This window comes from Varroa jacobsoni, unplaced genomic scaffold (genome assembly GCF_002532875.2).
Source record: "Varroa jacobsoni isolate VJ856 unplaced genomic scaffold, vjacob_1.0 scaffold_167, whole genome shotgun sequence".
NCBI classification, from domain to species: domain Eukaryota; kingdom Metazoa; phylum Arthropoda; class Arachnida; order Mesostigmata; family Varroidae; genus Varroa; species Varroa jacobsoni.
In genome coordinates this window covers 227,821-247,491 of record NW_019213069.1, presented here as the reverse complement: position 1 = coordinate 247,491, position 19,671 = coordinate 227,821, and the positions used below count along the sequence as shown (strand labels likewise).

General features: G+C 40.0%; 1 protein-coding gene and 2 long non-coding RNA genes across 3 annotated transcripts; 1 reads left to right on the top strand and 2 right to left on the bottom strand.

Annotated features, from left to right (window-relative positions):
• Positions 1-243: 243 nt before the first annotated feature.
• Positions 244-2,512, bottom strand: LOC111270904 (uncharacterized). The gene is made up of 2 exons (XM_022851384.2): positions 2,236-2,512; positions 244-1,100 (listed from the first exon to the last, which is right to left on the bottom strand). Exons 1-2 carry the CDS (start codon positions 2,245-2,247, stop codon positions 570-572), a joined length of 543 nt encoding a protein of 180 aa, XP_022707119.1. The 5' UTR covers positions 2,248-2,512; the 3' UTR covers positions 244-569.
• A 7,875-nt stretch (positions 2,513-10,387) lies between these two features.
• Positions 10,388-13,177, bottom strand: LOC111270927 (uncharacterized). The gene is made up of 3 exons (XR_002686547.2): positions 12,955-13,177; positions 12,358-12,467; positions 10,388-12,204 (listed from the first exon to the last, which is right to left on the bottom strand). It is a non-coding gene; the product is annotated as an uncharacterized LOC111270927 (long non-coding RNA).
• A 5,450-nt stretch (positions 13,178-18,627) lies between these two features.
• Positions 18,628-19,463, top strand: LOC147753851 (uncharacterized). The gene is made up of 2 exons (XR_015315108.1): positions 18,628-19,174; positions 19,324-19,463. It is a non-coding gene; the product is annotated as an uncharacterized LOC147753851 (long non-coding RNA).
• Positions 19,464-19,671: the final 208 nt, after the last annotated feature.

The window sequence follows — 19,671 nt, the reverse complement described above, 5'->3', positions numbered from 1 at the left end:
GTCCGAATCGTCTTTCGAAACTTGGTAGATTATCGTATCTGAAACTTCTACAACAGCAATAAATTACCATTAGCAGCAAAATGAAAGGAGGTCACAGATGACAACGGTGCATAATTCGATTAAAAGTAAAGGAATTAATTCGTGAAAAAAGTTAAGGCGACTTATTATTTCGCACTTCGTACTGAACGATTTAATATTATATATGACATAGCCTATACACGAATAGAAGAAAAACACGTAAAATTCATCCTATCGATCTTGTAACACATTTTACAAATCGATGTTTATTTACGAATTCACGACAGCCACAAGGTGTTTACCTAACTTTACAATAGCGTAGTGTACACGTAACAAATCGAAAAGTGTCCACGACATGACGGTAGCTGAAGATGTAAAGAGGTATCACGCTCATGCGGAGGCTGAGATGAGTAGTGCGTTTATATTTACTAAAAAGAAGCATCTCGTGTCCTTTGCACACCAGGTCCACTACGTGGCAATCAATGTACAGCAATATTTTCAATTGTATATAAGCATATGTCTCACATTATTTTACTTAAGAGATCGTAGCTTTACCAGCCGCTGGAAGCGGATTGCCAACCGGCCTGAACCTTCTGGGGCCATCCCTGAGGCTGAGCATGCTTGACCTCAGCTGTGGCAACCGATTTCACAAGGAGTACCTTCGCTTGAGCGTCTGCAGACTTATGCAAAATCTTGCCACCTTGGTCGATGGTACGGACCTGGTGAACAGTTTTAATAACGTGCGTTGGTCCGGCAACGGTCAACGACGGGCTTGCATGACCCTGATTTTGTTGCTGTTTGATAATGACGATCTTCTTTTCCTGTTGAGGTGTTGGGGCCTGCCAGCCAGATGATGCCGGGGCAGCGGTTTCCCAACCCGAAGACACGGATGCTGCATCCCATCCGGAAGATAAGGGGGCTGCCTGTTGCCATCCCGACGAAAGCTGGCCTGATTCCCAGCCCGAAGACGCCGAAGCCCATCCAGATTGTGTTGTGTCCCAACCAGAACTGGCAGCCTGCTGCCAACCTCCAGAACTCTCAAAACCAGCACGAGTTGATGCGACGCATACCACAAGAGTGATCTAAATATGAAATGAAGTAAGAACAAGACGTTAGGTTATAATAAAAACCTCACAGCTAGCAGACTTAGCAGTCTAGCGGGATTCGAGCATTGGTAGGCTATATTTGATGTTGCTGAGGTGTATACCCGAAGCTTTTGTGCAGAAAGATATAAAACACGGAGCGCGTCTGAGGCTAACAAGAACCAATAATGCCCACCACAACACTGACTATACTGAACCATACCCATTCACCAAGAACACGGAAACAAACCCCCTTCGCTTAAAACCGCTACCTAAATTTTAAACTTTTACCCTCTATAAATCTAGACAAGCACATATATGTGTATATATACAAACGCATAAGCTTTAACGGTAGGTTATGGACGGATCAAATCAGTTGTTTCTCTGTGGTGCACGGAAAAGAAAAGATCACGGCAAAATTGCTCCAAATGTTTCAACCAGGGCGAAAACTCCAAATACTGCTCTTATAGGGAGATCCCGTTGAAGTTCTCAACTTGACAATTTTTCTGGCCAGCGTCACATGCATACACTTGAACTTTTTCGGCTTGTTTAAGCTTGGTCTCATTCTCTTTCTGTTTTCTTCTTTTTCGTATTGAAAACATTCTCAGACCGCTGTCCTCCTCTATTCGATGTGGGCATCGGATTCCGATGTAGCCGCTACCACCATCACAATTTCGACACCAGCGTGGCTATGGCTGTTCAAAAGCAAGTCAACTCAGACTAGTCGTAAACAACCAACAGCTTGCTTGTTGTCCGACACAAACGTCATGCCGGCGTCTTCCTTATCCACTCCCATGATCCAGACTCCTTTCAATCCACATGACGAAATAGATGTAAAACGACGACGGCAAGAAAGTAAAAGAGACACACGCACAAAACGCAAAAGGACCAACGACCCTTAAACATGAGCCAAAGGTTTTTTAGGGCCACCGTCTGAACGACCACCAACATCATTGCATTGTTTCAAGGACGAACTGTTTAGGGATTTCTCAGTCAGCTCCGCGTTCTGGGTCCACGCTTGTTTATGCATGTATGCCCTTGTGTCCAGCTTTGGTTCGTTGTTTTTACGTTAGTGACAGAAATAGCGGTAGAAAAAGAAACATGTTGACGTTACGTTACTGAGTAAGATACTTACAAAAGCCTTCATATTTTCGCTAGTTTAGTTGCTATTTCGACGAACACAGCGAGGATAATGACAACACAGTGAGGTCTACAACAACGACAAGTCAACAACTACAACAATAACAACTCGGAGTGTTCAACTCAGGAATCACTCTGCAGCAGCAGCAACGACAACAATAACTAAAATAACAATTTAAGCTGGTTCTACTCAGAGGACTGTTCGTTTCTCCGTTTATGACGGTTTGTCGTGTGTGCACCGCAACACAACTGATGCTTTTTGTTCCATTTCGTCGTGTATTTATGCTTGGCCGTCGTACGTTATGCATTACGTACACAGGCCTCCCTTCCTCCGTCTCCACAAAACTCATTTGTATTACCGCATCAGCGCCGTCACCGCAGCGGCAGCAACGACAACACTGTAAGCATATAGTATGAAATGGCGATCCCTGCGGAACTTCTCACACACAGCGCCCGCAGTCTGCCCCCTGTCCCATATGCCCCCCTCAGGGCAATTCCTGACCCCCGATTCTTGGCGCCCGAAAAACCTCCTCTACTGCTCTCTCCATTTCAGAGCGGTCGATCGATCGAAAACCCACATCGCAAAGCATCGTCTACGGGTTGCTCTATCACGTCTATCGATGAGTATCGGCGCGTGCGTGTGCGTGTGTGTGTGTCTCATGCTGTCGTTACCAGAGCGTGACCTATGGCGCCATTGCCATCATTGCAGCTGCTGCCAGAACCGCTACTGTAGGCCACCGCTACTATTTAGGATTTTCGTTCAGCACAATTGCTCAGTATCTCTCTTCTGTTTTCATGTGTATAGCTCGCCCCCCGCAGGTAGATTGGTATCTTCAATCGCTCCTCACAACAAGACGACGGCAGTAACGATAACAGAAGATGACGGCGACGACGGCGACGGCGACGGCGACGATATTACAGATACTGATGCTCTGCAGCAGCTAATGGCGACAATAATGATGAAATCGTGTCTGATTTTATCTCGATGGCTGCTAAAACTAAATCTAGTGATATTATAGGTTTGATTGCTTCAATAGTCTGACTACCTGCTAAGCTTACGCAAAGTCACTGATAGAACTCTGTACTGTACAGTGTACCCACGGTGCCTAAGTTAGGAACTTCCCTTGTACTTTGTTTCTCACTGTATGTAAATAGAGACTGTTTAAGGAATTTTTTTTTAACATTTACTAAACATGTCGTTTTTGATGGCCATATTTGTTCATTCACAGCAATTGCATCTTTAGTTCGAGACCTAAACCGCAAGTCATTTTCAAAATAAGGCCTTCTCTTTAATTTGCAAATAACTTTTTAATAGTAACTGTGCATCAAGAGATATTCGTGGCTATAAACCTGTGTAACTTAAGTGAGCTGCATGCGAAAAATTCTAGCGGAAAATGAGTGTTAGTTTAGAAGCCGTAAAAATGCAAGGGCTCAACATGGCCAAAAACAAGAAAGAGACCACTAGAACTTATCCGGATGATCCAATTAACTATCTACATTTTCCTTTTCGAAATGACTGTTAATTTCTATATCGAAGATTCAGATGTACTAAAAGCGGCTTCGTAAGCTGTTGTAATTAACTTTTAGGTCCTTTAAATCGAAGTTTTATTCGAGACCTTCCGCTTCGCCTGCGGTAAATCCTCCTTGAATTACTCGGGAGCTGCGGGAAAACAAGCAATAACGTAGATTGTCGATTTCGGTTGGAGTTTGTCCAGCGGACCTAAGTTTGCTCGAATGTAGACTTGTCATTCGTTACGTGACGGCATTCGCAAGGCAGTGACCTCTAACCGCGACTAGTTCTAGCCAAATATATTCCATCTATCTACAGCCATAGTCTATTTCATGAATGGCAGCAATATGAACCTTATTACTATAAGGTCAACGTCACTCATGCATAACGTAGAGACAGACAGACAGGCAGGCAGGCAGGCAGGCAGGCAGGCAGGCAGGCAGGCAGATACCGATCATGCTGCTTGTTCTTCTTATACAATTGATTCGTACGGAACGACGTGGTTGCGTGACGAATTGTCGCTATTGAATGGAGCGACACGATATTGCAATCGCGCATTAGCAGCACTGTCTGGATGGCCATTGTGCGCATTGGTAGATCGGGTAGCTGGCTGAATGAGATCTCAACGATCGCTACCCTTCCAGGGCGCTAATCGAATTCAATGATACTAATACTGGTTCTATTCGTGTCTTGTGTAGACGCCAGGTAGCTGTCCGATCGATCTAAAAAAAGAAAATCGTTTTAGGGCTTTGAAATAGTCAGCATTTCATCCCGGTTTGTTTTTTTTTTTCTATGCGTAATAAAAATAACGTAACATAAGAATACGTGTTATTAGGATAAAAGTTGTTTTGTACGGCTGTTGATGTGAATGGTTTAGACTTCAGTGTAGTTGCTCAATTCGTCGATAGCATGTTTTATTTCTAAAGTAAAACTTTCATTCAAGAACGTAAGATCAAATTAGATGTCTTTGACAAGATCGCTTTGCGCTACAATAGCCGATCTGTTAATTAATCTATAGGTTTATTTTTGCCTAAGTTATGCCGATTATTTAAACAAGAATTTTAAAAATGATCGCAAAAATATACAAACAGCGTATTGGTAGCATTTTCAGTGTTTTTTTTTTTTTTTTTTACTGCGCTGCTTTCTCTCGCAGAGCAACAAAAAGATGGCGTGTTCATCATCTAGTACACGCGACCGGCGGCAATATTTGAAAAAGATTAACTACTAGAATTTATCCGGACCTCGTGTAGCAGTGATTCGGGTTGTTTGAAAAGGAAAAGTTAAAAGGAGCGTTAAAAAATTGGAAAGATCATATTTCCGAACAACAAGGAAGCATTGTCTATCTGTCGACTACTAATATCCTCTTTCACTTTCACAAAGTACACAGATTGTTCCGAGTTGCCTAAAGCACACTCTGCTTTATATAACGACAATTTTATAGCATATAAATACTTAATACGCAAACTTTTTGGCACACATTCGACACACGGTCCATTTTCCTCTAGAGTTAATTCCGCCACATCGTTACTCTTTAGAAGGAGACTGCAAGGAGCCAATGCAGGCTCTGTCCAAGCTCATTGCCGAGACGTAGCTTATCCAGTATTTTATTACTTTGGTATATATTCATCACTATACTGACAAAATTTTCGCCTGCGTATCTGGCCTGCCTTTCAACAGATCTCCGATGATAGTTCTTGGGCTGCCACCGCACACTCTTTTGCAGTCCAACCACATTTACTTTTAGTTTTCGTACATTCTACTGTTTATGATCAATCTATAGACTAACTATGTTTTACTCACCGTTTTCATGCCTTACTTTTATTATGGTTCCCGCAATGTTTCGAAAAAAGATGAGATCGCTCACTATCCTGCTATTCACAAAGATCTCCGAAGCGTATAACTTGAATTGTGCCCAATGGCTAAACCATACGCAGATCAATCTGGTTGACTACTCCTTACGTTGACTCCTAGCTTCCATACACCCTAAACTACTAGGTGTTCGCAACTTGCTCATACGCCTATCAACAGGAAGTCCTTCCCGTCAACAACCCCGTCACTGACGTGAATTATGCTACGGTTCTTCATTTGCTACCTATACGTCTCTAAGGTAGGCTTGTATTTGCAGCACGCCATTAACGATTACAACGCGTCACATAGCAGTCCCTGTTTCATTGAAATTATCCTTTGTCTTTGGATTTGTCACGTGCCAGCCAGCGGACGGCTGCTGCGGTGGCCTTTTTTGTCTACCAATTGGTCGATGTCAACAAGACTCGGACCTCCTGCGACCTAAACAGGGTCATCAAATAGGTTTACCTGATATATTGTTGTCTACACCTATTGCTATCACTCCACAACCCCCAGAAACGACAACTGAGTTTTATGTTTTTCATCATTGCGCCTTTGGATAAGGCCCTCGCTCGGTTTTCTTGCTAAGCTCAAACTGGTCTTAGCTGTACATTCGGCCGCGTTAAAAACGTATCGACGTCGTTACTGTAGCAGGGCTTAATCAGCGCGCTTCGAAGACGATCCATTTCACTATCACGTCTCGCAGAGTACCTCAGTTAGCTCGCTGCCCCATATCGAGGAATGCCTCAGATCGAAGGTACAAAGGGCTATTTCCGTACCATCATCCTCGTCAATCGTTTAGCTTTTTCAAACACCCTGTTCATGAATCCTTTCAAGTCTTATTCTATTTTTCATATTATTCTTCTTGTTTGCACAGACCACCTTGCGGAGTGATAGCGCATGCTGAATATAAAGATCATGAATGCCGGTTTTTTATCCGATTCAGTTCTGGGATATCAATATAGCTCACTAACAATCTGCCAGTATCTAATAAAAATTCTACACAAGTGTTTATGTATTTAAGAACAGCGTCGTGCGTCTATCCTTTGGAGCGAATGCAACACGATAGAAACCAACTGTTCAGGGTCTTCTATATAAGGGTAAGCTACAAGAAACAAAAGAAATTTAATCACTTGCATTCAATTTATTTTTAAAATTGTATTTAACACATACGTTACCTTTTTTTTCCAGCGAAATCTGTAAGACTGTAAAGTTCGCTATTGGACGTCGTAGATAAAAGTGAATGTTGACGAAAATATGGGACAATGTATTTAATTACCAACTAAAAGTTTCGCAAGCCCAACGTCCACACACAAATCTGTCTCTAAAGGTTGAAAAAGCGTCGTCTGCAGTGATTAGAGGAGCTTTCCTAAGGGTGCCTGTGGTGCCAGCTTCAACCTGCAGACGACGATACCAATATAGGAATGAATCAATCTTTATAAAATTGTGCTTTTCTCAAATCAAAAATCTGCGTACTCAACTAAGACTTCTCAGAGGATCCACCAACTACGAGAACATTCAAAGTCCAGGGTCTAGTTAGAAAATCATCCAAAAAAGGTCATGATTTACATTTGATGAAACTCTTAGGGCCTTATTCGCTACGGACTAGACCGGTTGCATGAAGTCAGCGAACCTATACAACAGAAAAGAGCCGGTAGAGACATGCTTTATGGTAACGCAAAACCGCATGCGGAAACATAGTCGAAGCCATCCTTTTCAACTTTATATGAGAGAGTTTGTTGTACCCTACTTTGGACGTTGCGCTGACAAATTTCTATTTCTTTTCTCGTTTGTTTAACTTGAACATAACACAACAAAGTGTAATTAGATGATTTTTTCAAGAGGAAACCCGTTACCTTCTGCCGAAACCGTACACATAATTTAGTACAATATGAGACATGGAGAAATAAGCTATAGTTAGAAAAATAAAAATGTTTTCCTTTTACTACTACTTATATTGGCTTTTTGTATGGTAACAATGGAAATGCAGGTTTCACTACAATGCCGTCGATCTGTTTCTCTCGAACAGGTCAGATGCTTTACATCTTAGAAAATGATGTGAAATGCGTTTAAACGTCGTATTGTATGATATTTTTAAATGACATTAACTAACTGTAATGGCAGTTTTATCTTGCCCCCTAGGCTAAATAAGCGTCGTGCAGGCCACGATTTGGATAAACTTCATCATGATCAGAAGCAGTGAACTGAATTATCGTATACTGTTAACACAGATTACTCATTTTCTTATCTGTCACAATGTAAGATGTCGGTCAAACGGTACCCATGTAACACGGTTGTCTTCAATACTATAAAAAGTTACTTTTTAATATATATATATATATATATATATATATATATATATATATATATATATATATAAATATCTACCGATGTAGTAGAATGCCCTGGCAAACTTTCTAACTATTTGGTTTTAAATATTTAAATAAAATATTAACTGAATAATAGTTATTCAGCAAATTTCCTGGCAGGATTAGTTTTGCCTTTTTGCCTTGGAAGCTCCAATTCATTCGAATAAATACATATTTCGCACGCATGGCTTTAGGTGACTGGCCCCAAATACGAAACAAAATGTTTCTAAGCGCAACACTTAATGCGTTATTTATTTTTCCCGGGTTCCTTTTTTAAAGTTCGTTATGTTATACTTTCAGTGGTCTCAACAAATTAACGTATACATACGTATTACTATGCTACTTAAATAGTACAATATTTAGTGAAGACGTTTAGCAGGGACTGGAAAAGATCACGCTCAAGCAGACTAAGGCCGGGGTTAATTTTTGGGGGGCGAAAAATGAGGCTGAGGTTCATGAATTTTTTTGAGGAGTGTTTAACACTTTGTTGGAAATCTATAGAAAAGCACCATTGCTTAACACACGGCCTTAAATAACGCTTGTGCAAAGATCGCATTTCGTGTTCACGATCATAGCCTTACATAAGACAACCAGATCTACCTTTTTTTCCTTAGAAGGAGTGCATCCCTTTGGAACGCTTAACACCTTAGTAACTAACCCTGATTTAAGGAAACGTAGTTTGTTGACATAAACTCACGGCATGGAATATTGAAACATGCCATGCCATGCCTAACCTAACATAAACTAGCTATGATGAGAAGCAGTTAACATACATATATTAATAATGGACACAAGGATATAAATGGAAAAGTTTCCAACATTACTCAGTTAGAGTTGTATGTTCAGAATCGAATTAACTTCAAATACTATTTTCGGTATGCTTATATGACAATTCTTCGGATTCAAAAATCTGACGTATTCTTCTTGTAAAAACTCAGTTAATAGGCCAATGCTTTTTTAACACGCATGTGTATAACGCAGGCAACAAAAATAGACATTGAATAGTACTCAGATCGTTTACGTTGCCTGAATCACGACCACCATGTTTGACAACGCAAAATATATTTTGCCCTACCATACGCAATGCGTCGTGCCCGCTAAAAAGCACCAAGTTTGTTCCAGTTTCAAATACACGATGCCGATAAAATAGATAAAAACATTACTGCGATTTACATGCTCGCGTTCCACAGTCTGTGTATGTTGCAATACTTTTGTTGTGTTCAGCTTTGGCAATGTACATACGCAGATGGAACGAAAAAAAATCGCTGATATTAACAGATACAGCTTACCCTACGACTTCATTTCGCGCCGCTGAACGAACCGTGTACCATACTGCCATCAAAATAATAACCACAGAAAGTGCGGCGTCGACGACCCGTCTCGTTGACTGTGATCGTAGCTTAGTTGCATATAGAAGGAATAACTAATGCCCTGTCGGCTGAGGATGTTGCCCGAGCGTGATTCATAATTCATCTCCAACGCCAGCGGCGTTTTGCCATTCAATAGCAATAATAGTAGTTACCTCAACAAGTACTTAATTACGCTGGGCGTAAGCGTGAGGTCGGTGAAATCTGCTGCTATCATTGTCAACGTGTCTTCGAATTGATCGAAAAGCGAAAGTTATCTCGTATACTACTATATTTACAAGTGGAAAAAAGTCGCTCCCCCCACTTTATTACATCAGTAAGCGGCTCCGTTCTCCAACTGAAGGTATTTCCAACTGAAGACGAGGCTCAAAGCTCCTGCGTTTCACACAACCTGCTGTAATATAATTGTAAATAGATGGACGCTAACAGGCACCTGATGCGATGAATAGTCATAAGTGAAATGGGGCAGTCTGGTAAGCACTTGTTGGAATAATTATTTATTACCTGTCATCTTATGCAATATCAACGTGATAATCCGTTGTTACTTGTCACAATGATTTATATGGTACGTACACGGGTATTATACATCTTCTGCTTTAAGGCCGTTCATGTTTCTTAGATAATTCAGGCTTCAGAGTGCCTTCGTCGTTCAGTGGAAATTGTTGCTAACGGCTCTCCATGTCGATATGTCTATAAACCTAGCAGATGCCATAACATGTTCGTTTATCTAATCTCACAAGACCATATACTTGGGCTTTAGATGTGTTGCTTTATCACTGTAATAAGGCAAATTATCTTGCCTATAGCTGAAACATGCATTACTATAAAAAGTATTGAAAGCAAGTAAAGGGATGAACGGGTTAGGGGACACGAGGCGCTATAAATATGTCTTTAGAAAGGTGCGATCTGAGATTGATATTGCCGTACTATATAAAACATTTTACTTTAAATGATCGCCAGTGTATGGGTTTGAATGGTCTTCTATGATTTTGAAGCAACTTACCTCAGCTGTCAATAGCTAAGCCACTAGCTCGTATTACTGAATGTACCGATAAATATAGTAGAGTTACAAATTTATTATATCCTTTATATATTCAATATATGTTCACGCTTTCAAAAATATCGGTGCTGACTAGCCGCCTTCAATGAAAGTTCTCTTTTCTTTCTTTTCGATGTTGGTAAATAATCGTCTAGTAAAAAGTATTACGACTATAGAAGCGTGACAAACGTCGATATACCATAGGGTAGTTCCATCACATAAAGATTATATGTATATGTGTAATTTAACAAGAAATTCCTAGAAACCGGAAGGGCGTAGCGTCCAGATGTAAAAAAAATTCATTTATAATGGGTATAAATTAAAAGTTCACGATACGAGTGTCTCAGCTCATAAACCTGAAAATAGACCTGAAAATCAACATGTTCACCAATCTACCCAGACTGCACAATTCGTGCAATCAAGCGTAAAATCAAAAGGCGTTGGTCGTAGATCTATTTGCATATCGTTATAGACAATGGTGCACGTTAAGCTAATATCCTGCTTCAGAAAATATTCGCCCAGTCGATAATTAAAAAGTAGCTATTATAGTGAAAGTTATTGCTACTTATAAATATAAAAAATTAGTGTTATTGATGGAAATTTCCGACTTATAGGAAAATTTGTTTGGACAAACCATTGTTCTGCGACAAGGCTGAGGTTGGATTCGATATAAGCTATTTCCTTGAGATTATAAAAGGCTACATTTTGTCCGTTTAAATCGCCTCTATTTTTATCATAATGTTCGACCACCCGAAAGAAATTGGGTACGTTTAAGGGAATAAATTCGAGGAAATTCTGAGACGTTTCGCGTGTTGTCGTTGTTCAAGTGGCATCGCAATGCGATTTTTCCTTCTAAGGCTATATATTGAACATGGTCAAAAACACGTATACATTGTGCAAATATGTATGACGGTAGTCCCACCGCTTTTCTAAGCTATAAAGCCCTATGATGAGGACAAAGCGCTGATAACTGGGAGAAGCCTGGATGCTTCAGAAATATTTGGTTTGGACATGCAGATGGAAAACGCAAAAATAACAATATTGACAATAGGAAAAACCTTGTAAAAATTTTACTTGTCGAATTCTTATTTAAGCACAGATTTAATCAATTACTTTGCATAGCCACAAGATTAAATATGAAATGAAAACTATTTGATAACTAAATTTAAGTTTTTTTTACACTTAATCGTATACAAATGTATAAGTTTAAGACATTAAAACTGAAATCCTATTCTAATACTGTACTTTCAGACACCTGGAAGCAAATGAAGATACTTATATCCAAGTCCTATCAGATTCTAGTAACAAGGCCTTACACGGATTCGAATAATTATGCAAACGTACACAAAAATTCCCTCATTCGTTTTACGCACACGAAAAAGAAGACCTATCAAGAGAATTCCTTTGCAGCGTATTTATGTATATCGACTGTGTACATAATTCGATACTGAGAATTCATGCATCGTTTCCTGAACACGACAATGACCGTCTGTCGCTGCGCCGAGCCATTGCTCTGCACATAGGCAGTCTTAGTTTTCTCGACCACGAAAACCTTAGGTTGTTGACCAGAGGAGCCACCTCTTTTTAAGAGGATCTTACCTCCCTGATCGATGGTGGTTCCGGCGATGGTCAGTGAGCCACCGGTGCTTCCGAAATGTCCAACTCGCCGCTTAATAATGACGATCTTCTGCTTCTGTTGACGTGGAACACTTTGCTACCTTTGCCAGCGTGAAAAAGTTTACTTCTACCCGCTTGCCACAAGCTGCTGCTGCTGCTGCCAACTCGAAAGACCCGCGGAAGAATCGGTGTGGACGACGCGGATTGCAAAAGCAATCTGAACAAAACAGATAAATATTACAGGCAATGTATGTAACTCCCAACCAGTTTTTCGAACACATACAATAATGTTAAATAGGACAATATTAGACCTGTCCATGACAAAAGGTAAGAAGATGAACACAGTACCCCATAGTTATTGAACACTTACCAAACGCTGCGCGGTAGTTGGAGATATCGATATTTGGACGGGATTAGCATCTGTTTGTGCTGCGGCCAACCTTCTGTTTCGTGTGCTAAGGTTAAGGGCAGGCGTGCGGACTACGACATACGGCAAAGACAGTACGTTCAGACAACAAAAGTTATCATTACAATACAGATGCAGTCAAGTCTCCATAAAGCAGACAGGAACACATTGATACTGTCAGGTATTCTCTGCGTTAATCAAGGTGAAAACAATTAATCGTGTGCAACGGAAAATCGCCATGCAGACGTTTAACAATACATAAATACTACGTTATACTCTTATATAGATAACTCGTATTAACTCACTGAATGAGCCGAGAGGGCCCTGAGGAAGTACAGATGTCTAAAGCATGATTTTTCTTAATTCACGATCGTACGTAAGTGCGTTGCTAGCATCATAATCCCTCTACATTTGTCATGCTATATGACATTAATCGTATTGGGAGTAATATTTTTTGCGGAAACAGCCGGACAGAAGACATCTTCGTTTCCGAGAAAGGTCTGTGATGACATAAAACGTAAATCCTCTACCAAAGGCTCCGAAAAAATGGTAAATGCTCACTTTAGAAATCCGTTACGCCAGCTAATTGATCCGTTAAACTTCAATACCGCCACTTAGAAAGATATTCGGCAGATTTGCAATATGCTCTCATCGATTTCGGCCATCGTACAACCAACGTCACTTTTTCGTAAGCGTCTATCTCTGAACGGAAATTTTCCTTTAGCGTTACCTAAAAAAAAAGTCTACGCATCATTAGGTAGAAATTTAAGCCATTTGCAAAATACGCATATTTCATCTCCTGGCCTACTACACAACACGAAATTTTGCCTAAAAAAATAAGCAAAACTCACATGGTACAAGGTGAACTTTCGTCAGTAGTCCGCCTGCACGTTCATGTTCACGTATCGCAATTATTGTAAGTTTGACGATATGATGCGACACAGTTTGGGCCCAAACACGAAAAAGGAATAAATACTAGACGCCAATATAAGTTGAACGTCGACGTAATTTATACGAATCGTAGTTATAAAACTCTCTGTAGATATTCGTGTTTATTTGGAAAGCGTCCGTTTTTAAACTGTATGTGCTTGTGTTGACGCCTGTTCTCCTTAGCGTTCTACTAATAATTCTTTAGATAATAATATTAACTTTTCATTCGTTCATTAAATAAATGTTTGGGTTTTTACGTCCGATACTGCTATTGCACGTTGTTCATTCAGCTAGGGACTATCACCATAAAACCCGTGTGTCCTTGCAAAGTTTAAAAACAAGTGGGCTTAGGTTCAAGTCTGGGCGTCGACCACTTCGTTCTGTATTGGCAGCCATACTGCTGAAGGAAAGTCATTTTATGGTTTAAGTACCGGACGCAAAATACGCGAAACAGTTTTTATCAGCACGAAAGAAGCCATGTTTACGTCGTTTTTCATGCTAGATTATCACCCAGCCCTAAGGCTAGTAGTAAGCAAACGCGTTACCATTACGCCATCATGGAAGACCGACACTGCGTTTCATGGCTACCTGCCGTTATTGATCACCATGTATTTATGCATGGTATATGTTGAATGACAGCCACATTAATTTTGGAGGATGAATCGTTACTGCGGTATGACTCTAATTGATATAAACTGTAAATTGCCGCCATGCAGCTACTACTTATTTTGGTTATCGACAACCTATCAGCCGTTACGTTTTCGTAATTTTGATGAAAAACGTCGACTATCTTCTGAAGATCTTCTGTTGCTGCATCACCTCTCTCACTAAACTGCAGTGACCTTTCGAATTATGCAGCTACATGGTACACTTTCTTCATTTTATAAACTCGATTTTATCTCCTCGAGGTTTTCCCGTCGATCGTACTATTTGTTTGATTTTGTGCGGACATGAAAATAATTTCTCTTGAATCCTTGTTGTTTTCCTATATTGGTATCGTTTTTTACTGTCATCGTTCTTCCTAACTACATTACTAATACGAGCGTATATCGCTAATGCAAAGCTCATTTAGATAGTTCCCAATCGCTAACTGCGACGCAGCTCATTGTGATGACATGCAGTAGCCTTCCACTTTCGTTGAAGTCCAATATGGGGAATAATCCCTTCGCAGACTGTTGTGAGTAAAGGTGGTACTAGATCATAACGTGTGCTGCTAAGATTAGCAGGCAAACAGGGTAACCACTAAGCTAGCACGTAAACTTACTGTATATAGCTATATCTCGTCATATATAAAACTAGACAGGATTTGTGGCAGTCTAGTAACTCTTCCGGTCCATCATTAACACAGTATGATATTTGTAGATATGTTTGTATCGATGAACAGAACGGTACGATTTCCATCACACACCTGATATTTCGTCAAGTGGATAACTTCTGTTGAAGTACATAGCTTAGGTTTAAAGTACAGTGGATAAATTGGCCAAACATATAAATCTGTATATACTTCAGCTTTTACCTCTGCGCCCACTTCCGTCGGTTATCATTTAGCTACCGGTGCATGGGGTGTCGCTCACAAAATGTCGTTACCTAATTTCACCTAATCGCTGTTCTAAAAATTTTCAGCTTAGAGAAATTCATTATGCAAGTGACAATGACTATTCCGCAACAGCATATCGTAAAAGCATAGCTTTTCTTTCCCTTGTCCTTTAAAACTCATTGCAGATTCGTTGTGCGTGTACTAGATAAAAGAGTCCCAGTTATTTGGTCCTTTGCAAAACTGTTGAAACAGGAAAATCGTTTGCAGCAGTTAGCACTAACCTGTTGTCGCCTCTTTGCTGACAGCTCTTCTCTAGTAAAGAGTCAATGCTTGCGAAACGTTATTTTCTCACCCCATTCTAACTTTCGCATTCGAATTTAAATCATTCCCTCTCTTAGAATATCTGTGCCACTGTCGAATTGTTTAGCATCTCCGAAGCGTCCAATGATTGAGTGAATAGAGTTACAAATCATGGATAGTAATTCAAGAGAGATTACGTCCTCTGCATTCAATCTGCAGCCTTGTAAGTGCCGAGCTAACTACCCTCTAGGTCCCAACCCGCTCAGTAATTTTTATGCATTTACGACAATCACGCCTAAGGCGCAGTTGATAGTCATTTGAATAAAACTCAACATGAGATCTGAGATCCTCTCTAGGTAGGCTCTGATGATGACATGCAGGAACAAATGATTGTTGCATAAGGACTTATATTATTATAGAGCAGAAAAAATAACTGATGATCGAACAACGATTGTATCTTTTCGTTGGCGTAACTTCTTTGAGGTACCGGGACAGCTGTAACCCAGTTCATCGATTTTGAAGCTACTTAAGATCCATTACTTAGTGGTAGGACCCGATAAGGCCGAGTAGTGTTATAGTCAATGTTGAAGTTTAGCCGCCAACTGGTTATCGTCACTTACTGAATTACTTACCCCTAAAAAATTAGAACTAAGCATCAATTTCCTTGCAGCACCTTTTTTACCCTTAGGACACATTTTGGGAAAGGATGAAAATAATCATAACTCTAGTAATAAGAGGGTTATTTTATCTAAATCTCTCTATTATGTGCAGACATTGTAAGTTTCACGCATTAACGACGGTCCTGTTTTAGAGGGCAAAGTTTGCCTCATATTGGTCTCAGCCGACATGTCTCAGGAAGCCGACTACAGTATTTTTGTTCGAAATTCATTCGTATATTTATAATAGCCCTTTGCTTCTGTGAAGAGAGGCAAACAGCACGTAAACGACTTATTAAAGAATTAAATCGCAAAGGCTTGTTTCTCTCTTGCATAGTCAGTAACCAGAAAAAAACCTTTGAGCGAAAACCAAAAATGAACGCATTAGATCTTATAGATATTCCATTATATTCTCAATAGAAAGTCCATAGGACGATCTGGATGTAGCCTCTGGGTTCTAGTGGCCCTGTGTGAAACACTATTTGGAGCTCGTCTTATTTTTATGAAACGTTCCTATCGCTGTTGTTTATGGTCTATTAATGGTCTCTATGCTACACGATATGCAACAAGGATAAGTATCACTTCTTTTTACCCACACGCCACTAAATTCATGAGAATAATATTGTCCATTTCGAATTACTTGTACTAATAGGTTTCGTCCCATTCGGAAAAAGAATGTATGAAATTTTTTTGCAGGCTTAAAAAGGTTCCCATATTGATTCCCATTACCGTGCGCTTAACTAGAGACTTTCAGCCGATTTTCCGCTTAGATCAGTGGCTCCAGGCGTGTTAGCCTCAGACAATAACATATCGATTTACTTTACTTAAGAAAATGCTTTCTTCTTAAGTAAATCCATAGGACTGGCCAGAAATATAGCTCAGCAGTATCGTTCCGTACCCTAGAGTTTTAGTTCTTTTCTGGTCTCTAGAGCTAAATCATTACTCTGTATAAAGCAACGAATGTACAGCAGGTTCAATTAAGATCAAACTGTAGACTTAGCCTTTTTGTACATTCGTTCTTCATGCACCGTTGCCTGTTATGACCTGACCTCTGCGAGAGTAAGCTCCGCACAGGAGCCATTACAGACTATACAGTTGACGCCAAAGCCTAGAATTCTGAAAGTCGATTGATCCAACGTTAGTCAAGTTACATAGTTAAAATATAGCCAATACTAAAATGGGAAAAGGGAACATCTTTTTCTAAACGGCAAGCCCAATAGCGCGGCAACCCTATGGCCCCCTACGCAACATAGAACGAGAAGACACCTGCTATCTCCCCGTATACGTTACGTGCAGTTTATACGAAACAAAACATATGTGGAAAAGGTGGACGGCTCTCTGCGTCCACGTCAATTTCTGTACCTCGAATATTCTACGTAGCACTTCCAGCATTCCAGACCATAATCATTTGATGCTTTAACCTAGGCAAGGTATTTTCGTCGGCTAATTGCTTGTGCATAGCACGAAAAAAAGTGCCTGCGTATGATACATGTACGGGAAATTTAAATTCTTTTTATTGCAGCCAGTCACTTTCATATGTATCTTGCTTTTCGAGCTGGTTCGATATCACGTTCGCTTGACTGATTTTTTAGGCTTTAGACTGAGTTTTTTCTTTTCGGATTAATTTCGAATCCTCATTGAGTTTAAACGCACTGATTCTAGCTGCTAGAACCACTTATTCTGGTACAGCTTCAAGCAGGACATTGAATCGTTGACCTTCGACAGCCACTTCGATGACGGCGAGAAGGCACATCCTTCAATGACTTTTCGATGACGGACTTTGCCTCTCACTTGAGTTATGGCAATATCGCTTCATTATTTGTGAAGCATTGAAATTCCATAATAATTTGTGCCAATCGTATGCGGTTCCAGCTTGATTAATAGGCTGACTTCAGAACAAAAAAGGCAAGCTGATAAAGACGGTTTATTATCAAAATTTTATCTTTACACAGGATACATTCAAGCTTTTGATAAGCCGACACGATTAATGAAATATTGCCACTTTTTCTGTGTGAAGAAAATGTGTGAAGTAAAACAGCGGAATAACTGAGATTTGGTTGACACTGTTCAGCCTGAAGTGGAGCACGGCGAATACCTCAGTTCAAAAATGAAGACTAGACCTGTGCTGTTATTGAAGCACTATGGTTCAGACAATGTTACAGTTAAATCAATAGGTTCCAGATATCACTAGAAAGTCTGTTAAATCGAAACACAAATACAGCTATATATACAGTCAGGTGCTTTTTCTCGCACTCTGCCGATTCGCTTGATTTAAGATACGCTTCTAAGATTCAAGAAACCGGTCATTTTTGAATCGTCAAGCATTTTTGTTATTGCCGAGTGGGACAGAAGTCAACCTAGCAAGCGAATATCGGGACTCCTTTGTATGTAATGTAGAAACATTGTTACCGAAGAACTATATAACATGAGAGGCTTACGAAAGCTATTTGGTATATAAAACAATATAACAAAGGACAAACTTGGGTTAAGCAGCGAGACGTGCGCGATTTAATCCTATGAGATACAATCTCGCTGGTATTTCACCTTTATCAGGCGGAGCTCTGTAGAAATGCTTAATTCTGACAAATGACTATTGTCTTAAATCTAGAACAATGCTACTCACGCATAGCTACTATCGCACAATAAGGCTTTAACACCGTAACATAATATTTTTGCCAAAGACTTTGCCAATCGGCCAAATCGACGGTGAGCTAGTAATCTGACGTGAAGACCAAAATTCGTTCTTCTATTCATTACGCGTGCTATTCCGTTTTTATTTTACTCTGTAAATCATCGTAAATGCGTTGTACATCTCGTTCAAATAGATTCTACTAAAATTAGCTTCGTCCAAATGCTTGAGACCTTTATGCTACCTTAGGCCGAACATAGTATCAGGTTTGTTACCCTGCGGTCATTGGGCGCATGCCCGTATTTTATGAAGGGGTTTCGGTTATTTGTTTTCATTTTTGAATTTTGCCGCCTCTCGACGCTCTTCCAATAACCGTATGATTTGGAAAACAACAATTGATTTAATTGTTCCTTATAGGTTTGCTACGCCGTTTCATAGGTCTGTTAGAAAACTTGCGTATGTGTCAATTGAGATCCAACACGACTACCCCTGGAAACAAATCCGGAAACGTCGAAGAGGTAGCCGGAAAGCGTGCAATCTAAAAAAAATATCCAGTGAAAAGTAATAGCATAATCTGGAAATCCAAAGTCAGAAACAGGTTCTGCGTGATGTCCCGGCAAATCCCATCACTGTTTTAAACTGTGGCAACCTTTTTTCTAAAGTTAAACAGACTATTGCACTGAGCCCAAGGAAACTCAAACGAGACCAATGTTCGATTAGTGCAAAAAGGCAGGTAACGGTTACTTAATAAACCGTCAGTATAAACAAAGATAAAGTTTCATATATGAAACCAAAAGACGTTCGAAAAATCTAAAAATAACCCAATATATGGATAGCATAGTCTCTCCGTTCTATATATTATCTGATATATTTAACAGGTGTTCGACTCAAATCATCATTATTGAATATAATACGTACTGCTCTACACGTTGCTACGAAGCAGATCTCGTTGAATTGGCGGAAAACGATGCCTAGTGCAAGAATAAATAGTGAATGACTCTGAGTTGTCACTTACCAACTTGTGTAGCGCCGTCGCAGGCCCTCTTGCTTATAATTACTATTTAAAGATACTAGGATCAAAAAACCTTAACAATTAGATTTCAGGTTAGTTTTACCGGACTAAATTCATCGACGTTTCGAACAGACGCTCCGTTGCAGGAATTGAGTTAGTTTTAGAGTTCCCATTGTGGCTTGTTCCCATGCGTCGTACTACCCGGCTCCGACTC